The 26,687-nt window shown below is 40.2% G+C and overlaps 3 protein-coding genes across 3 annotated transcripts in view; all 3 read left to right on the forward strand.

Moving 5' to 3' along the window:
- Positions 1–190: 190 nt before the first annotated feature.
- Positions 191–13,736, forward strand: LOC117252712 (serine/threonine-protein phosphatase 2A catalytic subunit beta isoform). The gene is made up of 8 exons (XM_033619799.2): positions 191–603; positions 3,853–3,891; positions 7,048–7,218; positions 9,120–9,293; positions 9,570–9,659; positions 9,909–10,070; positions 11,029–11,147; positions 12,978–13,736. The coding sequence occupies exons 1-8, from the start codon at positions 502–504 to the stop codon at positions 13,048–13,050; spliced, it is 930 nt and encodes a 309-aa protein (XP_033475690.1). The 5' UTR covers positions 191–501; the 3' UTR covers positions 13,051–13,736.
- A 1,171-nt stretch (positions 13,737–14,907) lies between these two features.
- On the forward strand, positions 14,908–18,900 carry shld3 (shieldin complex subunit 3). Its single transcript, XM_033618967.2, has 3 exons — positions 14,908–15,040; positions 17,015–17,689; positions 17,956–18,900. Exons 2-3 carry the CDS (start codon positions 17,126–17,128, stop codon positions 18,157–18,159), a joined length of 768 nt encoding a protein of 255 aa, XP_033474858.1. The 5' UTR covers positions 14,908–15,040; positions 17,015–17,125; the 3' UTR covers positions 18,160–18,900.
- Positions 18,901–20,565: 1,665 nt separating this feature from the next.
- The window catches only part of LOC117252529 (phosphatidylinositol 3-kinase regulatory subunit alpha-like), a 29,212-nt gene continuing 23,090 nt past the window's right edge, over positions 20,566–26,687 (forward strand). Inside the window, exons 1-2 of the mRNA XM_033619533.2 lie at positions 20,566–20,746; positions 25,517–25,989. Of these exons, the coding sequence (XP_033475424.1) occupies positions 25,798–25,989 (192 nt within the window). The 5' untranslated portion in view covers positions 20,566–20,746; positions 25,517–25,797. The remainder of the gene's footprint in view (positions 20,747–25,516; positions 25,990–26,687) is intronic.

Below are 26,687 nucleotides of genomic sequence, written 5' to 3' on the forward strand. Positions count from 1 at the left end.
TTTAATAATATAATTCAATAATATATATTTTTTAAAATAATAATAATTTAATAATAATTTCAATGTTAAAGTGGAAATAAACCGATGGTGATGTTCTTGTAGTTCACCGTCTGTCCACACGGCGTCGCTGGTGCGCTCCCTCTGCCCGCTGCTGAAATGCCCGAAGTGCCCGGATGTTATTGTAGCTAGCTCTTTTAGCAAATCGGCTAGCCGCTGCGACGCCGCTGCTTTCTGCCGCTACGGTCTGTCGCATCGGGGACATTCGACCCTTTTGACTCCCCCGGCCAACAGAATCCGTTTTTTAACGTTGGTAACTTAACGTCGGTAATTTATCATGATAGAATTTGACTGAAAGGCTCGTTAATTTTAGGTCTTACCATTGATTTCCCAACCGATTTGGCGGGACTGGATCGGGTTAACAATACGACGAGCTAAAGGCTAAAGAGCAGCTAGCAGTTTGTTTTTTCAGGTAGCTAACACAGCTAGCTCACCGCGGCTGTCATGGAAGACAAATCTTTTACTAAAGAGTTAGACCAATGGATCGAACAGCTAAATGAGTGTAAGCAGCTATCGGAAAACCAAGTCCGGACACTCTGCGAGAAGGTAAGTCGGTCACAGCCACCCGGGTTTTATTATGACTCAGTCCGGCCTCGCTTTCAATGTGGCCTGGACTGCGAAAGGGGCTCCGACTAATTTCTGGAATGAAGTCACGGCAAGGCGGCTATTTTCGCCCCATTTTCGACCAGTCATTCTAAGATTGTGCTTCTGTCCCATCTCTGTAGCATTTAAATAATTATTTAAATCTGATATTGTCGCTATTTGCATCACCTGACCCTTTAAACTGTATTAATCCACACGGTTATCCAACAGCCATCTTCTGAGGGCAGATAGGCCGAAAATTCGCATATTTTACATCATTACCAGCAAATAGACGGAGCCTCTTTTACTGCCTTGTCTATTAACATAGCTTCATTTTGCGCACAGAACAGAAACCGACTAATGTTTGATTCTGTGGTGTCGTTATCTTAATTTTACATACATTTGTGTTCATTATTATACATGTAATGTTTCGCACCGCGCCCTGTCTTTATCGATCAACCGTGTCATTGCACAAACCTGACAAGCCTCTCAGCTTTGAGACGTCACTTCAGGATTGTTGCACCATGAAGATAACTCGTCCGGTGGCTTTACTGCATCATCGACCTTTAAAATGTCGTCACAACATGTAACAGGTTTAAATAATGTCACAGAGAGGCTGCAGGTGATTATCTAATGAATGTGTTGATGATTAATTTTGTTTCCTTGTGAACAGAATGAATGCAAGACAAAGACTGAAAGCCTCAGGCACTGAATGAGTTGCATTTGGGGTAAATCATCCGATATTAGCAGGATGGGAGTTAACTTTTTAGTCTAGGGTTCCAGATTACCTTTTTTTTGTCTGGAGGATGAAGCTAGTCTAGCAGCCACTTGTATATTTTCCTGGCATTTGTCTTGTGACTGGTGCTAATTTCTAATCCTGGATGAACAAAAAACCAGTGAACTGAGTAACAACAAGTATTTAGGGATGAACAAAATAATATTGGTGTCAGAATCACCTTTATCAGCCACCATTTGTACACATATCAGGAACGCATTGCTTTCATGTACACACACTAAAATAGACATAACAAATAAAAACAGGAACCACAAAGCCGGAAATATAAAGATAAAGAATTAACAGGACTATCGATGTGCATATGTATGTGGTAAAACTAGGGATGCACGATATTGGATTTTTTGACAATATCCCAGTATATAACAACTCATTTGGCCGATAGCGATATATCCACTTTTTTCCCCACTTAATTTTAGCAATCATAAAGACTCCTGTAGTGAATTAACATCATATTATACGTGTATACTCTTATCGTGACGGCCCACCAGCAGATGGAGACATGAAATACAGTACTTTTCAGTGTCTGTAATATCCTCCTGACACCCTGTGACCTCATGTGAGGACATCACATTTTGGGTTAACTTGACTTTATTTTCATTCTACTTGACTGAGACCTGTTGTCCTCGTTGGTGGTCGCAGCTAATCTTTTGTTGGTGTGTCAGACAGGTTAAAATTGTAGAATACAGGTGTCGCACACTTTGGTTCTATGTGCATTTCTTTTATTTCGATGACGTTTCAGCCTTCGGGCCTTCTGTAAGAAGGTGTTGATCTTGCTTGTTGATCTTGAAGAAGGCCCAAAGGCCGAAACGTAATGCATAGAAATAAAAGAAAAGCAAATGGAGCCAGAGTGCGACACATTATAATTTATTATAATTCATTAAGTCATTATATTTTTTGGTGTGTGTCACTTTTATATTTTAAGTAGTGTCATAAGTTAAGCAGGCCCAGCCTCAGCCTCTCAGCCACTGTAGTGTTTCCTGCAGTCGCTACGGCCGATACTGACGTGCTAATCATCAAACATCATATGTAACATATTAATATATGTATATGCAGCACCAGTGGCCAACAGTTAAATAAAAAACGTTCTACAAGTCAAGTTTTCTTTAAGTTTTTAACTATACAAATATTGCAAAGAAATAAATACTGAATGGATAAACTGAATGATAATGTACAGTGTGTGCATGTATACATATACACTATATACAGCATGTAGGACAGTGACACAGATGATATGTACATGTTTAACTAAAAAAGGTAAGTTAAAAACTGTAAAACAATAATGGCAGCAGTGGGTGTTTGGTGTTACAGGGTTCACCAGCTCATGTATTCAACAGTCATCATCCTCACTAAACAGAATCCAAAGTGAAGTCTTTAAATGTCTGTATTAAAAGATGAATGGACATCATGCACTCTGCAGGACTGTAAACTTTGATCCCCTTTTCATTTTGATAAAGATAAATCAATAATGTTGGTATTAAACATTATACAGCTCTTGTAAAGCTCTGAGCTTTATACGTGTCTCCTGGTGGTGTTGTTCAGGGTCAATGCAGTAATAACTGCAGAAACACCACTGACAGGAACTCAGCGTCGTGAGGATTTCCTGCTCTTCTCTTTTTTAAAATATCATCGTAAAATTTCATATATTTGGATTTTTGACTGTTCCAAAAACAAAAATAGTTTTTGGAGACGTCACCTTGCACTCCGGGATCATTTTTCTCTTGTTTTCAGACATTTTACAGACAAAATAATTGACTGAAAGTGAACTCATGTTTAAATAAGTCCGACCCTACGATAGAACAGAAGCAGACCTTGAAATTTCCTGTTAACCATGTTTAGCAATATTTGTAGGGCTGCAGCTAACGATGACGTTCCTTACTGATTAATCTGTAGATTATTTTCTTAATTAAACATTGAGAAAAGCCTGTTACAAGATCCAGGAGCTGAATTGACTTCATCATTTTGTCCAACCAACATTTCCAAATCCAGAAACATTAAATTTACGACAACATAAAACCAGTGAACGCAGCAAATCCTCACATTTGAGAACCTGGAATTATCAGTTTGGGCATTTTTGCTTGAAATAAACCCTAAACCATTAATTGATCATTTAAATAGTTGCTGATTAGTTTTCATTTGATCGAATAATTGATTAATTGACAAATTATTGCAGCACTAAGTATTTGTCTGCTTTTCTCAATTCATTTCAAACACTACGGTGTCCTGTGAGGTCTGACACACTGCCTGCAACACCTCAAAATAACCCGTCTGCGTCGTGTCATTGAGGCTAAACGTGGATGCGTATGACATGAGTTACTGTGTGTCTGTCTGAAGAGTTTTATTTAACCTCCTGTCTGCTCCCGTGATCAGACGCACACTCACTAATTAAAATAATACTCTGTGTGTTTGTGTCTCTGCAGGCCAAGGAGATCCTGACCAAGGAGTCCAACGTTCAGGAGGTGAGTTTCCCCACCACAGTGGTTGAATTCCAGTATGACTGGGCTGGTAGATACTGGGCGACCCGCAGGCCTTCAGGGTGGAGGGTTCATCTCGTTACAAAGCTGGAAGACTGATAACAAGATAATGAGATGAAGTAAACGTCTAATTGATGATTAGAACGATGGACACCAAACAGCAACATTTGCTCAATCACTTGGCTGATTAATAAATTATATGATTAGATAAAAATGATCAAAGGAGATTTTGATCTTCATTGATAATGTTAGTTAATTAATATGTTTCCAGGTTAAAGTAATAACTGCAGTAAATTGAATTGATCTGGTGCTCTCCCGGTCAGTCTCCGATGTGTTGGTTCTTGTCACAGACTGTAGATTAAATCATGCATCAGTTAAATAGATAATATCATCAGTGGATAATTTGATGATGAAATGTGTCAGTTCTTGCTCTGCGGTCTGTTTTCACTCATGAATCACAGACATTAAATAATGATGATGATGATGATGATGATGATACACTGCACATGTGACATCAACAAACTTTTGAGTTCCATTTTACCTTTAAACTTTACTGTAACAGTAAATATGAGTATGGTATGGTTTACTGAATGGCACTTATAAAAAACCACTCGCTGCACCTTATTATTGTTGCCAGGCAACCAGACCATCACCTCTTCACCCTAACCTTCCTGTGTGATCAGTCTATCCCCCAGTAATCAGTGTGTAGCTGCTGCCATGTTGAGGCAGAGGGTGCTGTCTGTAGCTCTGGTTGAGGGTGAGAGGCTGTCAGCAGATAAACAGAGATCTGTGTGGGTACATGAGACCCTAAAAAAGAGGCTGGATCATGGGGAGTACCACCAGTTGGTCCAGGAGCTTCTCCTCCATCATGGACGTTTACAGTACTGCACTTACCTGCTGTTTTCTATTGAGATGGTGCTAACTGTGCCTTGTAAAGTCGTATAGCTCTGGGTATCCAGCAACCACTACCACCAGTTTCTCCTCCATTGTTTACCAACTGTAAACTTGTTGTCGTGACCACCACAGAAGCCCCGCCCCTCAAATCATCCCACTGGACAATGGAGAAAAAGAAGAGATAATGCAGGGCCTCTTTTCTGCTCTGTGTTCAAGTTTTTTCAACTCCAGAGTGCTCAGGCAAAAACGCCGGGCGCCTAGAGCACAGAAACAAAATTCACCGTTTTGTTTGATACGACACAGTGATGTCACGGCTCAATATGTTTTAAGATGCAGCTAAAAACAATAAATGCGACAGAATTTTTTTGATTTGAAACATTTTCAGTTTATTAAAACTACCATCATAACGTGTGATATTTTGATGGAGCTATACCCGAGTGGCTCATCTTCTGGGGCATCTTCTGAGTAGCATATAAAACAAAAACAGCTCCTTATTAAATATAAAATGTAGTATGATGATGATGATGAGGATGTGATGGCATTGCTAACCATCTTGCAGCGAGCTAGCTTAGTGTAGCTGCCTTACAGTGTGTCTCAGTGGAGTAGGATGGGGTGAGAGGGGAGAACAGCATGTTCCTGTGTTGGCCGTGTTGTTGAGAACATATTAAACACAGTTTGAGCTGTATATGTTATTTTCCAATTGTGATAGGATTAATTTAATGTATCTTTCCGTTTGTAATAAACCAAAATCCTCACACTGAATGGTTCAGTACAAATATGTGTACTGTCACATCCCTGGAGATCAGTAACCGTCATTAGAAATCAGTATAATAAGTGAAGTGAATCAGTGGTTTCTAATCTGTTTCAGCTCGTTAACCATTGGGTGCATGTGTCCAGCAGTTGTTCAACCAAAGACAGTTTGTCTTTGTTCTGTTAAACTCATTTTCAGACTCATAGAAACAAATCAAAATGCAAAAAAACCAACAAGCAGAATCAGAGAAATGTAAGAACAGGACAACAGACTGGACCAGAGAGGGAACTAAATTAAATATGTTTTAGGAAATCACACATTAATCTCCTGTTTTTACACATTATCAGTGAGAAGAATACGAGTTCTTGTTGGAGTGAAGTTCTCGTGTTGATAATGGATGTCTTTATAATATTTATGGAGAAACAGAGTTATCAGGACGCTGCTGACTCTGTGTTGTTCCTTCTGGCGTGTTCGGAGCAGATTATGACTGATTCTCTGCAGCCTGAACAATATCACACCTTGTTTACACTGTAAACTGTGTCCCTGCTGAGCTGCAGGCACACGCACACACACACACACACACTCCTCTTTATATGAGTCTCGTTAGAAACAAAAACCTGCGAGAAAACACATAAAAACACTATATAAAGTAAATCCTTTAATAAACACACTCATACATTTCAGTCCACAGTGTGTTGGACTCTTTATTTAGATCATGTATTCACAGTAGGTCACAGTTTTAGTTTCCCCACATTGAACTATCTGATGTTTTTATTGAAGCACACGATGTCCTGTGTTCTGCTTTGTTTATCCACATCTATCACGTTACGGTTCTTTATCTAAATGAGGAAGTATAAAGTCACTTGAGGAAACACTTCTGTTTACTCAGCACATTAACAGTGTTAATTAACTGGTGACTCACAAACTGGACACCATCAACAGGTCTTAGAAAGAACACTTGGATCAGTGTTGGTGTTTTAATTTGAATTAAAGTGCTCAGGAGGCGAGCTGGCACCTCTCCAGCTACCAGTCCATGCTCCATGATATGGTCCGGGACTTGTACCGACGACCCTCGGGTTCCCAACCCAAGTCCCTGTGGAGTGAGCTACTGTCACCCACTCATAATGCCGAACCTCGTTTTTTTTCCGGATGACATATTTGAATGAAGTTTTAGTTTTCCTCAGAGCAGTACTGCCTCCACATTCACACATACAAAGCTGCTGATATAAAGTATCTGTGATGTGGTTATCAGAGGAGGATGTTCCTCTGCTTCAATCACTCCATGTTTAATATAAAAATAAAAACTCTAAAGAAGAAATGGAAAAACCTTGTAAGTAAAACCTTCAGTCTGAAATATTTATTCACAGATTTTCTTTTTCCCGAAGTCAAGAACGGACCTCAGCTGAAACACTGAAGCTTCATTTGATTTAAATGTTTGTTTATCTGAAATGTGATCAACTGTGGTTACTCAGTGACGCTGTTACCTGTGTGCTCAGGTGCGATGCCCGGTGACGGTGTGTGGCGATGTCCACGGTCAGTTCCATGACCTGATGGAGCTGTTTAAGATCGGAGGCAAGTCTCCCGACACCAACTACCTGTTCATGGGAGACTACGTCGACAGAGGTTACTACTCTGTGGAGACGGTCACGCTGCTCGTCACGCTAAAGGTAAACACACCATCACTGTGCTGATGGTCTGTGTGTCTATCTGTGTGTGTGTGTTCACTTCATTGATGAATTTTTTTTTAGAGTGTATTAAGAATATTAAGAGGTCTTTGTTTGCTGTAGACATTAATGTTGGATACAATTATTTTAGTGTAAAAAAAGGTCTTGAAATATCCTAAGATAACTTGGTCATATCTGCAGACGCCCTGTAAGTAATTACTGGCATTTTTATACCCACCCACAAAATGATGATTTGCGTATCAGTTACGCACCACATGTTATGTTGAAATCTTAAACTATGTTTCTCTCTCATGACTCCACGGTGAACAGAGGATCTGGAAGAGCTGAACATTCTTGATGAGTTGAAGTAAATGGCGACCACGTTTGGCAACAGCAAAACTATACAAAACATCTCTTTACAAACTCTCACACAACCCGTGCAGAATAATCCAAGTCTTATTTATCGAGTTGGATGTACTTCACAAACACATTCACTTAAACACTGCAGTTTAAAACACGTCAGAACAAACACACACGGCAGAGTAGTGTGCCTGGGCGCACACGTACATTTGAAATCATACGTGTGGCGTGCTCAGGTACGCTCAGGGTGCGCTAGTGTTGGTGGAAGTGTCTTTATATTGTAATGTTTTAGTTTAAATACTTGTGTTTATGAAGTACTGAGCGTCCGACTGGATAAATGAGACTGGGATTAATCTGCTCGAGTCTGCTGTTAAACATGTTTTTTGTTTACTTAAATTCATGAAGGATGTTTACCTTGTTTTGGGTTCTCGTTCACTGTGGAGGCACGAGAGAAAAATAAAGTCTTCTTCAGATATTCACTGTAACACACGGCGAGTAACGGCGAGGACCAGTTCCATGATCCCTCAGTTTAACAGTAAACGTGTCCTGATGTGTGTGCATGACTGTGGTGCTGTTGACAAGAACAAACAGGATGCTTGTTTACATCCTTGAGGGTTTTTGTCAGGGTCATGTGACAGATTTACCAGTGACTTACTGGGTGTGTCCCAGTTAAAGTCCCAGCACAGAGCTGCTCTGAGCTGGTTTGCTGTGGTTTCCTCTCTGTGTCACCGTGGTACACAAAATGGAAGACAGCGAAGCAACGTCTCAGTCCAGGAAGTAAACTGAAAGAAAAACACAAATTAATAAACTCACATTTAACTCGACTCGTTGTGGCTGAAGTCAAATAGAAACGCTTCTGTCGTCTGTCTGACAGTGTTAAAGTTTACCTGTTTAATTATCAGTTGTGTCCCCGCCCCCTTCTTACTTTGTCCAGTAAAAACTAGTGATAATTTTGTCAACTGTTGAGTCTGCCGGCTGCTGTTCAGCAGCTAACGAGAGGAGCTAGCTGCTAACAGCCACCGCTGCAACTAACAAACTCCACAAATCCATTCAGCAGCTCCACCATCCACAGTCAGACACACACGGCTGATTATTTACTGCTGAATTACAGCTCACAACTCGCACCAAAGGAAACATCCTGGTGCAGACTATTTACTGGAGTTTACCAGCCTGTCGCTCATGCTGCAGGGCTGCTGTTGGTATTTTCTAAAACGGTGCCGCTGCGGCTTAGAAAAGCATTTTTCTGCCCAAACCAGTTTCTTAATAAAGTTGATAAGAATCAAACAGCTTGTGTTTTAAAGTTGCTTGAGCACCCAGCTCCTCGACACACACAGCTCCTCTGAATCTCTGGAGGTTTCCAGACTTTTCTCGGCTCTGCGAGGCTTCGAGCCTGCTGACATTATATTGTTTATTGTGATGAATATGAGAGACTGAACCTGTTGATCTGCCCGAACAGTGAGCAAAGTTGCAGATGGATTCTCTGTCTGACTAATCGTTTCATCTGTAACAGTATTTTAACTGCTTGTTTTTTTGTCTGGGTTCAGGTTCGTTTCCAGGAGCGAATCACCATCCTGCGAGGGAACCACGAGTCACGGCAGATCACGCAGGTCTACGGCTTCTACGACGAGTGCCTGAGGAAGTACGGCAACGCCAACGTCTGGAAGTACTTCACAGACCTGTTTGACTACCTGCCACTCACCGCACTGGTGGACGGACAGGTACGAGGGTTCGCCAGGAGAGACCAAATTTTCTTCATCTCTCTTTATGTAGCAGTGAAACACCATCGTCTCTATGTCCTTCCTCTGATACAGGATGTTAGAGGATGTGGAAGGGAGAGAGATACAATTTTTTTAACACTTAATGTGTTTGTGATGACAGAAATGTGGCTCAAGTTTATCTCCAGGTTGTGTTAAAATGAAATCCTCCAGCCTGGGGTTGGGAAGCTGCAGACGCTCTCTGATGCTTCATGGTCACCTCTTGTGTTTTTATTTCAGATCTTCTGTCTCCACGGAGGTTTGTCTCCTTCTATAGACACTCTGGATCACATACGAGCTCTGGACCGCCTGCAAGAAGTCCCACATGAGGTAACACAAACACAAACGTTGTTGATGGGCAGTGACGGCTGAGTTTTGAATAGTTTATAGTCAACAGTAGAGCTCTGCAGCACAGAGGAAGAACAGATATCAGACTCTGTTACACAGACAGAACTCATTAGTGGACATCAGAGTTGGTTTGAGTCTGAACAGGAAGTTCACCTCAGACAGAACATGACATCCTGCCCTGCCCTAAAACACAACTGACTATCTCTGTCTCCGTGTGTGTGTATGTGTCAGGGCCCAATGTGTGACCTGCTGTGGTCGGATCCTGATGATCGCGGTGGGTGGGGTATCTCTCCCCGAGGTGCTGGCTACACCTTCGGACAGGACATCTCTGAAACCTTCAACCACGCCAACGGCCTCACTCTGGTGTCCCGCGCCCATCAGCTGGTCATGGAGGTAACACATGCAAACACCTTCACATGAAGACATAAAGGCAGCCGAGACCAACTGAAGCTAAGTGTTAACCAAATATGTAGAATAGAGTAGTAAATTAGTCATTTTCATTATTTTTTATATAATTTTTTTTTATTAGTATACAAAACTTAAATTATTCAGATTCCAAACTGAAGTCTTCAAATGTCTTTTTTTATCCAACCGGCAGTCCAAAACCAAAAATGTTTAATTTACTGTCTTTAATGATAAAACAAGAATCATATTCTCGTGTGTTGAAGCTTCAACCTGCAAAAATGAAAATAAGTCATTTTCCTTTCAGTCGACGAAACAGTTAGTGGAATGTTTGTTGGAATTTTAAAAAGACTTGTTTGATCTTGGCAGATTGAAAACCACAAATGAAAAGAAGCATTTAATATTTTAAGCTTCAGTGTTTTTATTTTAGTGGAGCTGACACACACGCTCCCCCACAAGTGGACTGAAGGATCCTAAAACCCTCTGGTCTCCATGGCAACACAATATAATGAAGTTGTGAGGGTGCAGTGCTCCTCTAACTCCTGTTTCTGGGCCAGTTTCACTGACACACACACACACACACACACTCTCTCTCTCTCTCTCTCTCTCTCTCTCTCTCTCTCTCTCTCTCTCTCTCTCTCTCTCTCTCTCTCTCTCTCTCTCTCTCTCTCTCTCTCTCTCACTCACTCACTCACTCACTCACTCACTCACTCACACTCACACACACAGCTGCAGCAAACTGAGCGTTTAAACACATCCTATGTTCTTTATTAAGAACGTGATTGATCGTATCTCTTATCAGAAGAGCAAAGTTTCAGTCGACTGGTGGTGATGAAATTGCTTTGAATAATAGATGTGTCGTTAAAACATCAGAGTGTAGTTGTCCTCCTGCAGATGAACACAGTAAAATATTCACCAGTCTAACCACCTTGTGTTATCGCACCTTCAGGGCTACAACTGGGGCCATGATAAGAATGTGGTGACCATCTTTAGTGCTCCAAACTACTGCTACCGCTGTGGAAACCAGGCAGCCATCATGGAACTGGACGACACTCTGAAATACTCTTTGTAAGTATAAAGACATTTAAGAAATAACACGTTGTGTATGAATAACAAATACAGGGTTCAGAGATGGACTGAATTTATCTTCTTAGATTTTTGTGTGTTTTCACAACAAAATGTCTACGTCATGTAAAACCTCGCTCTACTGCACATGTAGCCACAAAATTATGTTTTAATCGTTTGCAAGACATAAATACAGTATAATCATGACATCATACTAAGTTTTAGAGAGCCCACCCTCTGTGTTTAAAACAACATATGTTCAGAGGACTGTGCAGACTGTTGGCAGTATTACAGAATAGATGTTGTTATGAGGTCATACAGCCCAGCTCTGATGTCACACACTCAGCATAGATGATCCTCGTGCACCTGAGTTTATTTAGACTGAACCTCAGGTCTCTGTTCACTGCAGTCACATGTTGAATTAAAGAGAACAGGTCACATGACTGATGAGACACTCGTTTTTTATTGGTGTGTTCTCACCTGACAGGAGACAGAACAGAAACTGTAAACTGTGTGTGTGTGACCAACAAAGCTCTGTGAAGTCTTTATTGTTGCTATGGTGAAAGGTTAGACGACTGAAAACAAGTGGTTAACGTCACGATGTCAGTCGTGGTCGAGGTCACATGACATCCACTCCTCTCTGTCACAAGGTTTGTTATGTGTCCTCAAACTGAGACTGAAAGTCATCAGATTCTCAGAGCTCGTCTCTGTTTGCTGAAATCTGAACTGGTTCTCACACAAAGCGGAGACAGAACTCGTCATGAGTCGTTTCCTCAGCTGCGGTTTGAGAAGTTTTTGACTCGCGGGGTTAATAATTGATCAGTCGATGGGATCAAGGCAGAGCAGCTTTATTTGGACAGCACATTTCAGTCCATTCATCAGACCTCTTCATATAAAATATAATAAAGGAAACAGATTTACAACACGAGAACAAAAAGATATAAAAGGTCAAATTAATTACCAAATGATTTACAATAAAAATACATAATTGAAAATAGCAAAGTGCAGACGAGGTGCAAACTTAAAAACATTATTCAAAATGATGCGGTCGGATCGATGGGTGAGAGGAGCAGCTGTTTGAGAGTGAGGTGACACTGCGCCTGATGCTCTGCTGCTCCGTCTGCAACACCGCCTGTTTAATCTACATCAGCCTATAGAAATGTCCTCATAGGTCTAATGGAGCACTCATTAATATGCGTTACAACAAAGTAGCTCCTCTGCTCTCAGCTGTTTAGGATTATTTGGTAATTTTCCTCCTTTTTCCGTTTTATTTGAGACGTTTCCTTTTTCAGATCTGGAGTCAATAGCTAGCCTCACGAAGGAGACTCAAGCGCAGCCATCAATATTGAGATTCGGCAAATTTTAGGAGACGGCGCCGGGCCGTAGACGTATGACGCACAAAGCTGACGAGATGTTAAAACCTTTGTTTATTCAGTGTGCAGGCTGCGCATTTATACAACTGGACAATGCAAGAATCACATCAAGGCTGTAATGATAAAGGCAATAAATATAAACATGTAGAAATAAATAAAGTTATAATATAAAATGTTTAGTGAATGTTGAATTATGAAATAAAAGTTCCCTGCAATAAATAACAGTAGTCCTTTAAAATAACTTAAGAACTAAACTATATAGACTAATTTATTTGTATGTTTATTCCCTAATTTTTTCCAGGATTTTACTTCGTCATATTGATTGATTGATTGATTGATTGATTTAATATTGACTCCGCAGTAAATGGCTACATCATCAACATCCTGCATTAAACATATTACAGAATAATGTTGAATTGTTTCGATGATGTCATCAATAACAAACTTTCTGCCTCCTCAGCCTTCAGTTTGATCCCGCCCCCCGCCGCGGCGAGCCCCATGTGACCAGACGCACTCCTGACTACTTCCTGTGAATGTCCAAAGCCATCCCCGTCAATCATCCACGAAGCTCCACACCCTGCCCTTCCCCCCACCTCACCCTTGTCATTTTGGATGGAAAGAAGATATTAATAATAATAATACTGTACCAGGGAGAATAGAAACAAACGATTGGCTGATGAACCAAGATTTTAACGTAAAGAGCGGCCCCCTCTACAGTCGTGTTTTCAATATGCTGTCATTAATGCTGTGCTTCTGGGGAAAAACAACACGTACAACTATGATCTGTTTCTTTTTTTTTTTTTTTTTGTTTATTACATGTTTGAAAACGAGATAATAAAACTACCAACGTGGACCAAATGTGCCATATTCTGATCCTTTTACAACATGTACAACGCGCGCAATGTTTCTTTCGTTTTTCTGTTTCTGTTCCGTTTTTTTTTTTTCTTTTTTTTTTTTTTTAGACCAGCACTATAACCCTACCTACCTGACGACATCACCACCACACCACACACCTTCATGGCATATGTGCTTTTTTTCTGTTGCAAGAATAATTTTAAAAAAGGAGGAAAAAAAAGGAAAAAAAAGTTTGCTTCAAGTAGTACAGCTGTCAGTTTTAGCTGTCCAGGCTGCAGCCGGTGGTCATCTCAGCAAGTATATTACTGTAATTTGAATAAAGACAACAGACGTATGAAATAAAAATGTCCTATTGACAAACTACTGCCACGCCTCCGTCTTTTCTTTAGCTTCATCTTTATTCAGACATTTTAACACACCTGTGTCCATTTACTTTTTAGAAACCCAGGTGGTTCGTCTTTAGAAAAAAGACATTTACAAACTGAGTATTTTACTGGGGTTTGGTCTGTGCTATATTTACATATTAATATAAAACCTATCTGGGAGAAAATGAATGGGAATATAAACCTAAACAAATACAGATATTTAAAGAATACGTATTTTTTAAATCCATGTAACGTAAAGTGTAACTTTGAGGTGGACATAAATATTACAGCTTTTTTTTAAAAAAAAAAAAAATGTCATCCTTGTTCATTATTTTTTAATTATGTTTTTTAAATTATGGTACATGGTGTTGACTTCTCAACAAATTTAAATTATCAATAATTTGTTTATTTTAAAAATGAAAATAAAAAATAGGTATGTAGATAAACAACTGTAAAATAATATAAATACAACATATTACATAATATTGTTATAAATATTACAAACTTTTTTACTTCATTTTAAACTTAATTTTTTAATAATTCAACTTTTATTTATTTTTTGATTGATTTTTTTACATTATGGTACATGGTGTTGACTTCTTAACTAATTTAAATTATTATCAATAATTTGTTTATTTTAAAAATGAAAATAAAAAATAGATATGTAGATAAACAACTTTGTAAATAAGTATATAAATACAACATATTACATAATATTGTAATAAATATTACAAAGTTTTTTAATGCCATCTTTTTATTTATTTATCTATTATTTTTATTATATTATGGTACATAGTGTTGACTTCACATCTTTCAAAAATTATTATATGTGTTATTCATTATAAAATAAATACGTAAATAAATGTATAAATATCACATTATATTACATAATATTGTTATAAATATTACAAACTTTTTTAATGTCATCCTTATTGTTTATCTATTTTTTAAAATTTAATTTAATTTTTTAATAATTCAATTTTTATTTATTTTTTGATTGATTTTATTACATGATGGTACATAGTGTTGACTTCACAACTTTTAAAAATTATTATTATTAATCTATATATGTATTTATTAATTTATTATGAAATAAATAAATATAATATTGTAATAAATTCTACCAACTGGTCATGTAGTCTACACGTTACTTCAACTATCGCGAGAGTTCACGGGAAGCGCTCACAGCAAACAGTCTCCATGTTAGCTCTTCAGTCGGAGCGTCACTGTTAGCCGTGTTTTAACTGAAGGAGCTCACTCAGCTGATTTAAAAGGTGGTGTTTGGTGTTACTGGACTGTACAGGTGAGTGTTAGCTACCTGTTGAACACCTGACACACCACCATCCGGGTTTTATGGTTAGTTAGCTGTGTTTAGCTAACGACAGCTAGCCGTCGTCTGCTAGCATGACAAGCTAAAAACATTAGCTACCGGTGAGGGGGCTTTGGAGACCGGTGGTCCCTGGAAATAACAAGGAAGTTTAACTTGTGTTAAACTGTAACTGTACCAGCCAACTATATTATGAGATAATAAACCAAATTCTAAACGATCCGTTAATAGTTTGATTCAACGTGAAGTTGGATCACATTGACTTTATAAGTTAGAGGTTTATGTGTCTCCACAGTCTGTTGTCTGTCTGTCTGTTAACTGACCTAATGTCAATTATATAACTGCTCTCATGTCAATGCTTCATCACGTTCATACGTGTTTTCTGTCAACAAGAGAAAGAAAAGAAAGTAATTGATTCACTGACACGTCTCCGGCTCAAGGTGGCAGCAGATAATTTCTGACAGGCAGGACGATGGAGAGAGAGAGAGAGAGAGACAGAGACAGAGAGAGAGAGAGACAGACAGAGAGAGAGACAGAGAGAGCTCAGTTTGGAGGGTTTTTAAGTTTCACACAATGTTGAATAAGTCAACTCATCTAAATGTTTGAAGGGTTTACAGTCCTGTCTGCTTATGGAGGTAAAAGGTTTGTTTCTGTCACAGCCTGAGCAAATAACCCTGTTATATCATATTTCCATTTTATTTAGTTATTTCTTTAATTTTATTAATTTCAAATACATAAATATAAAACAAAATAGAATAAAAACAATTTGGGATGCGCAATAATATTGGCACATCATCAGTATTGGCCGATATTGGCTTTAACATAAAATATCAGAATCTGCCAACATGCTGCTTTCTGCTGACTTGACAAACTGATCTTTGTCCGCCCATTTTCAACCGCCTATCTGACACTGGGTCACGGGGGCAGCAGGGCAAAGCACCCCAGACGTCCCTCTCCTCAGCAACACTCTCCAGCTCCTCCTGGAGGACCCCGAGGCGTTCCCAGACCAGATGAGATCTATAATCCCTCCAGACCAGCTGGACCAGGAGGATCCTGATCAGATGTTGAACCACCTCAACATGAAGGAGCAGCGGCTCTACTCCGAGCTCTAAGGCTGAGCCCAGACACCTCTCTGAGAAAACTCATTTCAGCCTCTCTAGTCTAAAAGTTAATCTATATAAATACAGTTTATACAGGTAATAAAACAGCTCATGTGAAAAATTCAAAAGTATGAAGTTAGAATATAAATGACAAAAATTAAATTATATAAACAGAAGATAAAATAAATAAGTGTGACCTTTCTACAGTTAGCTTGTACTGCATTAATTACCACCAGAACGATGACGCAGAAAAGGTAACTCTGGCATTCTTGTAAATGATGATGAAAGGACCGTGAACTAAAGACAGCAGGTTATCACATAATTAGGCCTCCACACATGAAAATACATGGGCCTTGTTGAGGAGGTCCACTGCAATCGTGAAGAAACTGATTTTGAGACGTGAAGTTTTGGTCCTGATGTATCGCAGCCTCCTGCCAGAAGGGAGGGTGACAAAGAGTGTGTGTCCAGGTCAGCCACGATGTTTCCTGCCCGCCACAGGGTCGTGGAGGGGCGGCAGATTGCAGCGGATCTCAGCAGAATGAATGATACACTGCAGTCTGAGCCTGTCCTTGGCCTGGCAGCGTAGCAGGTAGAGATGGAGGAGGTGAGGATGGACTCAGTGATGGCAGTGTAGAAGTGTAGCATCACTGTCTTTGGCAGGTTGAATTTCTTCAGCTGCTGCAGGAAGTCCCTCCTCTGCTGAGCGTTCTTGAGGAGGTCCTGAGTGATAAAGGACGCGGCCCCCACTTGATATTTAGACACGCTCCTCTCAGATCAGTTGTGTCCATGTTTACACTGGCTTCATATGCAAACTGTTGAAGTAACCAGCATTCTGCTTGAACTCCCACAGACGTTCCCATCATCCCTTGCATTGTCTAGCTGAGGCATCATCATCATGAGGAGGAAGAGGACGAGGAGGAGGAGGGTGGTGCAGCCCGTTCTCTGATCTCTGTCCATCTGTATGGAGGATGTGGTTCTGCACTACCAGCCTGGATCAGCTGTTGGGCTCAGCTCTCTGTTGGAGAGGACAGAGAAGCTTCTGGAGTCTTTCCCCTGCCGGACTCCTCCGGTCTTCACCCCCTGGTTCCCGGACGCCGCCGCAGACCTCCACCTGCCCATCAGACCGGCCAAACCAGCTCCTGTTATCACCGGAACAGACATTCACACAGCACAAAACAAACCACAGAAACCCGACGCCAACGGTCTCGTTGATCGTCCACCTGCAGAGACACCACCTGAGAATCCACAAGATGCCGTTGGTGTCTCAGGAACCCCAAAATGTCTCCTCCCAGAGAGACAGGTCACCAGACTGCCTCCTGAAAACACAGACGGCCTCCTGGTCACACACTCGCCCGTCAAACGGTCCTGGAGCGTCTTCACTCAGAAAGGAGTCCTGCTGCCGAGCTCGCAGTCGCTGTCCAAGCAGTTCCATCACATGGTGTCCGTCCACAGGCTCCACCTCCACCAGAGGGCCAAGTGGGTCATCAGTCAACACAACTGTGGGGCGGCCAGGGACATCGAACAGGTGGGTAACCTTCATTTTTGAGAGAGACAGTAGGTGTGGGGAGGGAGGAGGGAATGGGATGACCAAAGCACATGAAACATTAGGCTACAGGCAGCGTGCTGACATGCTCACATGCTCACAGTGACAACAGGCTGATGTTTAGCAGGTATCACACTGTTCTCTTGTTCTCTACATCTCCTGTTTCCTCTCCTCTTCTTCTCGTCTAATTTTCCATCATTGTCTTCCTCCCCTCCCCCCGCCCCGCCTGTGGCTCCTCCTCCCTGCAGGTGTGGCGGGCTCTGAGCCGGTCCGTCCAGAGCTCCAGGCTGCCGACGTGCAACGCCAACATCCAGAGGGAGCGGGCGGAGATCTGGGTCTTCTGTGACGTCGCCCACTGTGAGCGGGTGGGACGTCTCCTGAAGGACGAGCTGCAGCTGTCGGGGAGGATCGGCCTGTCGGTGCGAAGGCTGGGAAACATCTTCAGCATGTAGACGAGCTTCAGCCGGAACATTACGATCAATACAGACACTCAGGTTTTTACTAATCGTGTTTACAGGCTGTGATTATGATCACTGGTCTTCTGAAGGACAGGGACAAACATTTTTATTAGTCATGCTAACGTTATTAGCGTAAGCCAATGGCATTTTACATTGTATAAATTAGCCTAGCAGAGATTTCCTCTCCTCATATGAAGCCAGGGACAACAGCAACATTTAACAAAGGTACCGTTACAACATTCAGCTCCATTACAGCTCACAGGGTTCACTGACAACACAATTTGTCTGACACACAAATATAAATCCACCTGCTCCTGTGTAGGAGAGGTGGTGGAGCCTTTTGTATATCTGTGCCCACAGTCCGCCCATGAATGTGTGACTGCTGGACAAAATGGTTCAAACTGGCTCCTAAATCCAGGATGTGGTGTTTAACTCGTCCAACACGTGACCAGGACTCTCCTAAAACATGATAACAGCATAAACACTGAACGTACAAACTATTGTCTGAACTGCAGCTTTTTACGCTGAGCGTTCTGTGTCATGAAAACAATCCTCATCAATATTTTATAGAACTCTGTTTCATTAATGAACTGAACCCTCGAACACACTCGTCTCTGTGTGTGTGTGTGTGTGTGCGCCAAATGTTTCTGTGTGTTTATGAATCTGAGAACAGACGCTAGTGAATGTATTTCTTATGTTGATTTACTGATGTAAATAAAGGTTTAATATTTTTAATGAGCTGCCTGTAGTGATGGGGGGAGGGAGGGGGGGGGTGGATGTTCAGCTCAGCATGTGATGTGCAGTGTGTTCTGGAAAAGCCGCAGCAGCAGTCACATGACTTGGGAGTCACCCCATAGTGCTTTTCACTGACACACACACACTGAAGAGGCTGCTGCTTGTGTAAGACCTGAATAAATGAGGACAGGGTGAATACAGTACACCCCCATCACACCACACTCTCTTCTGTTGCTATGGTCCCGTCTTGACAGCGCTGCACGCCGTATTAAAATCTAGGCCACCGGATGTGACGTCAGTGCCCTGCCTCCCAGCCTAGCTGTAATCGTTGGTAATCTCCTAAATCCGTCTGTATGGTCCCTGAACGTGACGTAGAAACAAGATTGTGGGACAAACCCGAAGTTTTGTGCATCTCTAACATGATCCACCTAAACATCAACATTATTCTGTTGGTTATGTTGTGTAAAGCATTAATGTTGCAACACATGTTCGCCAGATGTATTTTATTTTGAAAGCTATCCGGAAATTGTCGTCTGCGCTATATACTGTAATATAACAGGCAAGTAAGGGACTGTTGTTAACTCATCAAAAAAAACCTCAGTTTTTCCCTCTTTGGCCAAATTTTAAATGTACGTAGACGTAGAATGAACTGATATTTATAAAATACTATTTTAAGCTCAGATTTGCGCATGTTTTTCTTTTCTGACACAAGCCTTTGTCGCACATGATGTGTCCACGGACCATCAGAAATTCGAAAACTCTGATACTTTCTGTTTTTGCAATTTCTGGCTGTGATAAATGGTTATTTTGGTGATTTTTAAAGCAATCATCCTTCCCCAGTGCTTAGGGACTGTTTGCAACTTGTGAGAGTGGAGGGATTGGTACACTTTTTTAAGCACTGGGGAGGGAAATAAGTTTTTTTTATTTGGGCTTAGTAGAGGGGCAGAGAACTTTTAAGGGTTTTTAATTATTTTACTGCAGATTTTTCACGGTAACATCGCCAAAATTACATCATTTATCACAGCCAGACACTGTAAAACTGAAATTAGCGTTGGGTTTTCAAATTTCCAACAGTCCTTGGACACATCTTTTGCGATGAAGGCTTACGCCTTCAAAAAATGAATAGATAAAAAAAATAAGCAAAGCTGAATTTAAAAGAACGATATTTCACCAAAACCATCTCATTTAAAATTTGGCCAAAACTTAACTGTTTGCACGACAAGAATGAAAAACCTACGCTTTTTTAACTCCAAGATTCAACTCAACTTTTAACTTTTAACTTTCAAACATCAAAGGGTAAGTTTTTAAAACTCTAATAATTAATTTATGGTGGAGGAAAGGTCAAATATTTTTCCCAAATAATCGGGAAATATTTATAATTTTTGGGAGCGAAAAAAAAGTATAAATAAAGAACAGTCCCTTAAAAAAATTATTTGACATGCCTGCCCCTTTTTGTACCACCGCCCTCCCTCTTACAAGTAGTGAATGAATCATTAAAATAGACCTTGACAAAATCAGTTGATATAAATTGTATACTTATTTAAACAGATCAGATTTCCTTAAAGTAAACATTTATTTCATTTTTTTTGTATTTTAACACTCAAAAACTGGTTTTATTTTGACGGTCCGCACCGGAAGTACCATTGTCTCCGCTAGCTTGATGCCAGTCTAGCTGCTAAAATCCAGACGGCTGAACCACGAGTGTCTTCTCATTGGAAATAATCGATAAAAATATCGGAATATTTCAGTTTGCAGGACACCTGGAGGTCGTGTGTGCTCCCTGCTCCATAATGGCGCCCGCTGTTCGCTCAGCTGGAGGATTTAATCGGTGAAGAACTACAAAAAGGTGAGACGGTTGGAGCGACTGACACCAAGCTAACATGCTAGGCTAGCGCTGGCATGCATTGTCGTTTCCCGTTTCCTGGAGGGATTCACAGTGTCTGTGCTTCATGTCTGACAGTTTTACAACAGTGATCATGAAGGGTTTCTGTGTGAGTGTTGATGAAGAGTCAGCACTAAGTTCTGCTTTGTTTAACGCAGCGGGGCGGAAAGTACCGGAATTGTTCGGTCTCATCCGTTTTCCTCGCTCCTCACTGTTTACTTAACGAAAGTCCCTTTAAAACTCCGCGTGTTTTGTTTGCATTTAGCTCATATTTACAATATACGTATATTTTAAGAAACTCAAACAGTGTGTCGTGTTGGGCACTTTGTATTGATCAGTTCGGCTTATTTATTAAGTCTGAAATTTCTTTATATTACATTTATTCTGGCTGTTAGTGATTATGTTGACAGGCACTCGGTTGCGACTGTTTATTTAACGAAAGCCCCTTTAAAACCCTGCGTGTTTTGTGTGCATTTAAGCTTATATATTCATAATATTCGCGTATTTAAAGAAATATTAATAGTGTGACATGTTCGACACGTTGTAGTGATCTGTTGGGCCTATTTAATGGAGCCTTATCATTCTTTAAATTCTGCTTGTTAGTGAGTATACTGACAGGAACTGGTCTGTTAATTTAACGAAAGCCTCTTTAAATCTGCGTGTTTTGGGGGCATTTGTAGCTTATATTCAAAATATACACATATTTAAAGAAATATAATTGGTGTGACATGTTAAACTCTTCGTATTGATCGGTTCGGCTTATATTTGCAGCCTGAATATTCTTTATATTCTGCTTGTTAGTGATGATATTGACAGGAACTGGTCTCGTACTGTTTATTTAACGACAGCCCTTTAAAAACTCGTGGTGTTTTGTGTGCATTTTAGCTTATATGTAAGATATACGTATATTTTAAGAAATAAAAATCGTGTGACATGTTAAACACTTTGTACTGATCAGTTCGGCTCATTTGATTTAGTCCGAAATCCCTTTATATTGCATTTATTGTGCTTGTCAGTGATATTCTCCCGACAGGAACTCATAAAATCAGTACCAGAATCAGTGCAATAAGCTACATCGATAACACAAGTGTGTAAAAATACAAAAAGATGTGCCTTGTGCTGCATTACCATTTATAAATATATAGACACTAATATGCAAAATTAGAAATAGAAAATACATGTGTGATTCTATTATCTATATATATGATGTACAACACAAGTGGAAATAAGAATATTAAATACAAACAATATGTGAGATTTTATTATGCTGTAACTGAATTATTGCACCAATTATTGTACAGTTAAGACAGTGTTATAAAGAATAATAGATAAATAGATTTAAAACTGGCGTAGGTACGAGTCCTAAATGACCATGAAAATGTATTTATATCAAGTTTAATCATCAATTACTTCATTCAGTCAGCAACAAATGTCGGTCATTCCCTGATTCAGCATTTAGGTTTTATTAGTCACACCCTCAACACATCTCAACACTGTGTCGTGAAATACTCGTTTGCTTCTTTAAGCACTGTGTTTATAATCTAAATATAACAATACAATACATTATATACACCAGAGAACATATATATAATACATATAAGATGATGTGCAAAAAAAAGTGCAGAATTAAATGAGAATGTTAAATACTGAAATACTAAATAGTGTGCAGACTGTGAGCCTCTATTTGATTTGCCTTTTATATACTGCAGCAAATGACTATATTGTTTTAACTATTAATCATTTTTTTAGTCAATTTATTGAACATTAAAATAAAACAAACACAGAATTAAACTTGAAGCAATTAAAAACAGAAACAAACAATGAATGAGCAGCTCAGATAATATTGTTCATGTTCAAAAGGGTAAGAAGAACTTTGTGGTCCTACCCGTCTTATTTTTTATATATTAATCATCGATAATAAAAGTTAATTTACAGCCATCGGTGTCCGTGATATTGATTGTGGTCTGCTGAAACAAATCAGCCCTTTGAGACAGAATCAGAAACAAAAAATCTGAACAAATCAAACAGTTCACAAACAAGAAATTACCACATTTAAAATCACTGGTGCGACTCGTAACTGTTCAGTGTGTAAATATAATTATGATTTTTCTCAATCGTGTTTCCGAAGTAAAATGAATCTTAATTTTGTAAACCAGACGAAGACTGTTTGACGTGTTTTATTTTGTCAGATATTCAGTTTCACACAGACGATGAAAAAAGAGAAATGAAAGTAATTTGGGAGCAGGATGGAGGACGGTTTTATATTTTAGCTTGAGAAACATATTATATCAGTTTCTCAAAGTAGTTTCTGATTAATTTCCTGTTCATTCAGCTCAAGTTCTGTATAACTGTAAAGTAATATCATTATTATGTGTTTATTTTTAATTTAACTGAAACGTCAGAATCTTGAGTTGTCATTTAAATACAAGAACCTGGTCCGAAAGTGTCCAGATGAAGTCGACCACACGCTCCACAAACCGCTAACCTCTACAACCATTTAAAAAAGAATACTTCTTCTCTGACCTGAAACAGAAAGAAGAGCAGCAGAGTTCGTGCAGCAGATATCAGATACGTGACAGGTGTGATTATTGTTTGTGCTGTCGTTGACAAACTGATCACACGATAAGACAGGATCTGAGTGTGTTTCTAAACACTTCCTGGAGGAAACTGTACGTGGCATATGTGACGAATAAAGAGGCATCAGCTCATGCCGGCTCCTTATATGACACGCTGAATATAAACTCTGTTTCCAGTTGGCAGTTTAGTCGGTCCTTCATTAACCAGTGACTGAGTGCAGCCTGTGTTCACTCAGAGACTGAATTGTGTCTGTAACAGTGAGAATCAAAAGATACTGAAACATGTTGTGTTATTATTTGATCTGATAGTTCCTGAATTAAAATAATTTTTTCTTTTGACTCTATTATATTTGTAATATCAGCTGCTTATGTTTAGATATTTGACATTTGACAATTTTGGCTTCTTTTATTCAACGAAAAAATATTTTGTTTATTTCTCAAATATAATGACAAAAACTCTGTGTGTGTGTTCCACGTTTTTCTCCTCACTGACTTGGTCAATCCATGTGAAATTTGGCACAGTGGTAGAGGGTCATGGGAGGATGCCAATGAAGCAATATTACATCAATTGGCCAAAGGGGGGCGCTATAGCAACCCATTGAAATGTCAAACTTTGAATGGGCATATCTCATGCCCCGTATGTCGTAGAGACATGAAACTTTGCACAGAGATGCCTCTCCTCATGAGGAACACATTTGCCTCAAGAACCCATAACTTCCGCTTATATAGATTTTCCACCATTTTGAATTCTTTGAAAAACACTTCAAATGGATCTCTTCCTAGGAAGTTTGACCGATCTGCATGAAACTGGGTGAACATAATCTAGGGACCAATATCTAAAGTTCCCTCTTGGCAAAAGTTGGAAAACTTACTAAAACTGAGCTTCTATAAGGCAATGAATATTGCGGAGGGCGTGGCTCATCACATAAAGGTGTATAACATCTCAAGGGTTTCACCCATCACCACGCAACTTTGTAGGCATATGACCACACATAATCTGAGGGGACCCCTCCATTATTGACCCCATCAAACAAAATGGGGGCGCTAGAGAGCTCATTTCTTATCTAGGCCTAACCGCCATATGGATTTTTACTAAACTTGGTAGATATGTAGAACAGGACGCTTCAAGGTGACTGGAGAAATTTAACTCTAATTGGCAACTGGGTGGCGCTATAACAACAGAAAAATGCTTCAAAATGGCTAAAATGCGACCGATCGCTGTGGCTCCCCCTGTGGACCAATGTTGGTGTTTTCTGATGTTTGGTATGACTAAGTCATGGTATGGTATGCTGTACATAATCACGGAAACTGTCAGTGTGTCATTCTGTCAGTCAGTCATTCTGTCTGTCCCACGTTTTTCTTTTTACCAATGGCTATGGACTAATATATAATAATAATAATAATAATAATAAACTGTATTTCTGTAGTGCTTCTCTAAACCCGAGTCACCAAGTGTAAGGTACACCTTGCTGGTACCAGGTTGGACCCTCTTTTTAATTCTTGGTGTCACAGACTCAACAAGGTGCTGGAAACATTCCTCAGAGATGTTGGTCCATATTGACATGATGACATCACACAGTTGATCCATGATGAGAATCTCCCGTTCCAGCACATCCCAAAGGTGCTTTATTGGACTGAGGTCTGGTGACTGGAGGCCATTGGAGTACAGTGAAGTCATTGTCATGTTTGAGATGATGTGAGCTTTGTGACATGGCGTGCACAGCGTTAACACTCCAACTCTTTGTTGTCGGTCTCGCCTCCTCTCCGCTGAGCTCTGTGTGACAGTCTGATTTCTTGTGTTGCTACGTTGTCAGTGCACCTGTGTGTTTTGGTGTTGTCTGCAACCAGTGATTATTTTCTTGTCAACAGGGAGGTTATTTTCTAGATTTAATAGTTTAATAAATATCAGAAAATAGTGAAAGACTCCATCACGTCCTCAGAGTCCAACGTCATATATTCAGATGTCTTGTTGTGTCCGACCAGTCATCTCAATCGTTCACTTTACTTTGATATAAACAGGTGAAAACAGACCGTGTTCGCACCAGAGAAACTGGAGTCAGAGCGTTTGTGCTCGATAAACTAATCATCACACTAGTTGTATTGTTCTCTGTCTTCCCCTTCACTCAGCGTTAAACTTTGCCCTCTTCTTGTCTCACAGGTCGATTCGCCGCCTCCCCAGATGTCGCCTCCACCTCTGCTGAGACTTCTGTTCATGAATGGCGAGGACGCTCTGATCGATCAGCTGTGGCTCGGCCTGGAGGGATGACAGGACTTTAGCAGACATGGAGACAGGAGAGACGCACAGACAGCTGCCACGTTAGATCCTCTCAGGACCACTGCAAATCCTATTTTTATATTTTTTAAAATCCCAGCTGTTTTTTTTTTTTTTTTTTTTTTTAAAACTCTCTGTAAAGCCATACTCAGCCGCCAGACGTCACGATGAGCTCTGAGGGCTTTCAGTACCGAGCGCTGTACGACTACAAGAAGGAGAGGGAGGAGGACATCGACCTGCACGTCGGAGACATGCTGCTGGTCAGTAAAGGAGCGCTGCTCGCTCTCGGCTGCAGCAACGGAGCCGAAGAGCGACCGTCAGATATCGGCTGGCTGCCGGGATTCAACGAGACCACACAGGTACGACAACACGCCAACTGGTTACACTCAGTTTGACCTGGTTCGTCCCAGTTCAGACGAGACGAGACTCTGTGTTTGTGTCACATTACATGTTTTAAATAGCGTCTCTGCACATAAACACAAATAACTAGGGCTGACACAAATAATTCAAAGCTTCGAAGCTTTGTTCAATGGCATGGGATTTGATTGTGAAAAAAAAAAAATTCAAAGCTTTGGGTTTTTTTTGTTTTTTTTTTTCGTTTTTTTGGGGGAGGTCTTAAACGCAACATTAACCCCCACCAGTCCGATACTGACAACGAGTGCACTCAGAGCTGCAGACATGTCCAGGAGGTCATCAGATGTGTGGTTGCACTTTAAAATATGCCCCGACAACTCCCAGAAAGCAGAGTGCCAGATTTGCCAAAAGCAATTGGCATATCACAACTCAACAACAAATTTGGGAAATCACTTGAAAAATGTAAGTAGTAACTAGTAGTAACTAGTAGGCCTAATATGCATTTTCCAGTTCCACCAGTCCGCTCTGAGTCTGGTGTCAGAGACACTTATGATGCTCTGAGTTGCGCATCTGTTTGATTGTGCTGCAGTGCACGCTGAGGGTTCGAGGCTTCAAATTAAATTCGTTCTGACCTCCGAAGCTTCGAATGTCCATAAATGGATTCGAAGGTCAGCCCTACACATAACCCCCGACACTTTTCCTT

Source organism: Epinephelus lanceolatus, chromosome 9 (assembly GCF_041903045.1).
Source record: "Epinephelus lanceolatus isolate andai-2023 chromosome 9, ASM4190304v1, whole genome shotgun sequence".
Taxonomy (NCBI): Eukaryota; Metazoa; Chordata; class Actinopteri; order Perciformes; family Serranidae; genus Epinephelus; species Epinephelus lanceolatus.

Excerpts from the sequence above, each read along its gene's own strand:
- LOC117252712 (XM_033619799.2), top strand. The coding sequence starts at position 502 with ATGGAAGACAAATCTTTTACTAAAGAGTTAGACCAATGGATCGAACAG. Across the intron at positions 9,660-9,908 it reads TGCAAGAAGTCCCACATGAG|GGCCCAATGTGTGACCTGCT; the intron begins GTAACACAAACA and ends TGTATGTGTCAG. Across the intron at positions 10,071-11,028 it reads CCCATCAGCTGGTCATGGAG|GGCTACAACTGGGGCCATGA; the intron begins GTAACACATGCA and ends TCGCACCTTCAG.
- shld3 (XM_033618967.2), top strand. The coding sequence starts at position 17,126 with ATGGAGGATGTGGTTCTGCACTACCAGCCTGGATCAGCTGTTGGGCTC. Across the intron at positions 17,690-17,955 it reads CGGCCAGGGACATCGAACAG|GTGTGGCGGGCTCTGAGCCG; the intron begins GTGGGTAACCTT and ends TCCTCCCTGCAG.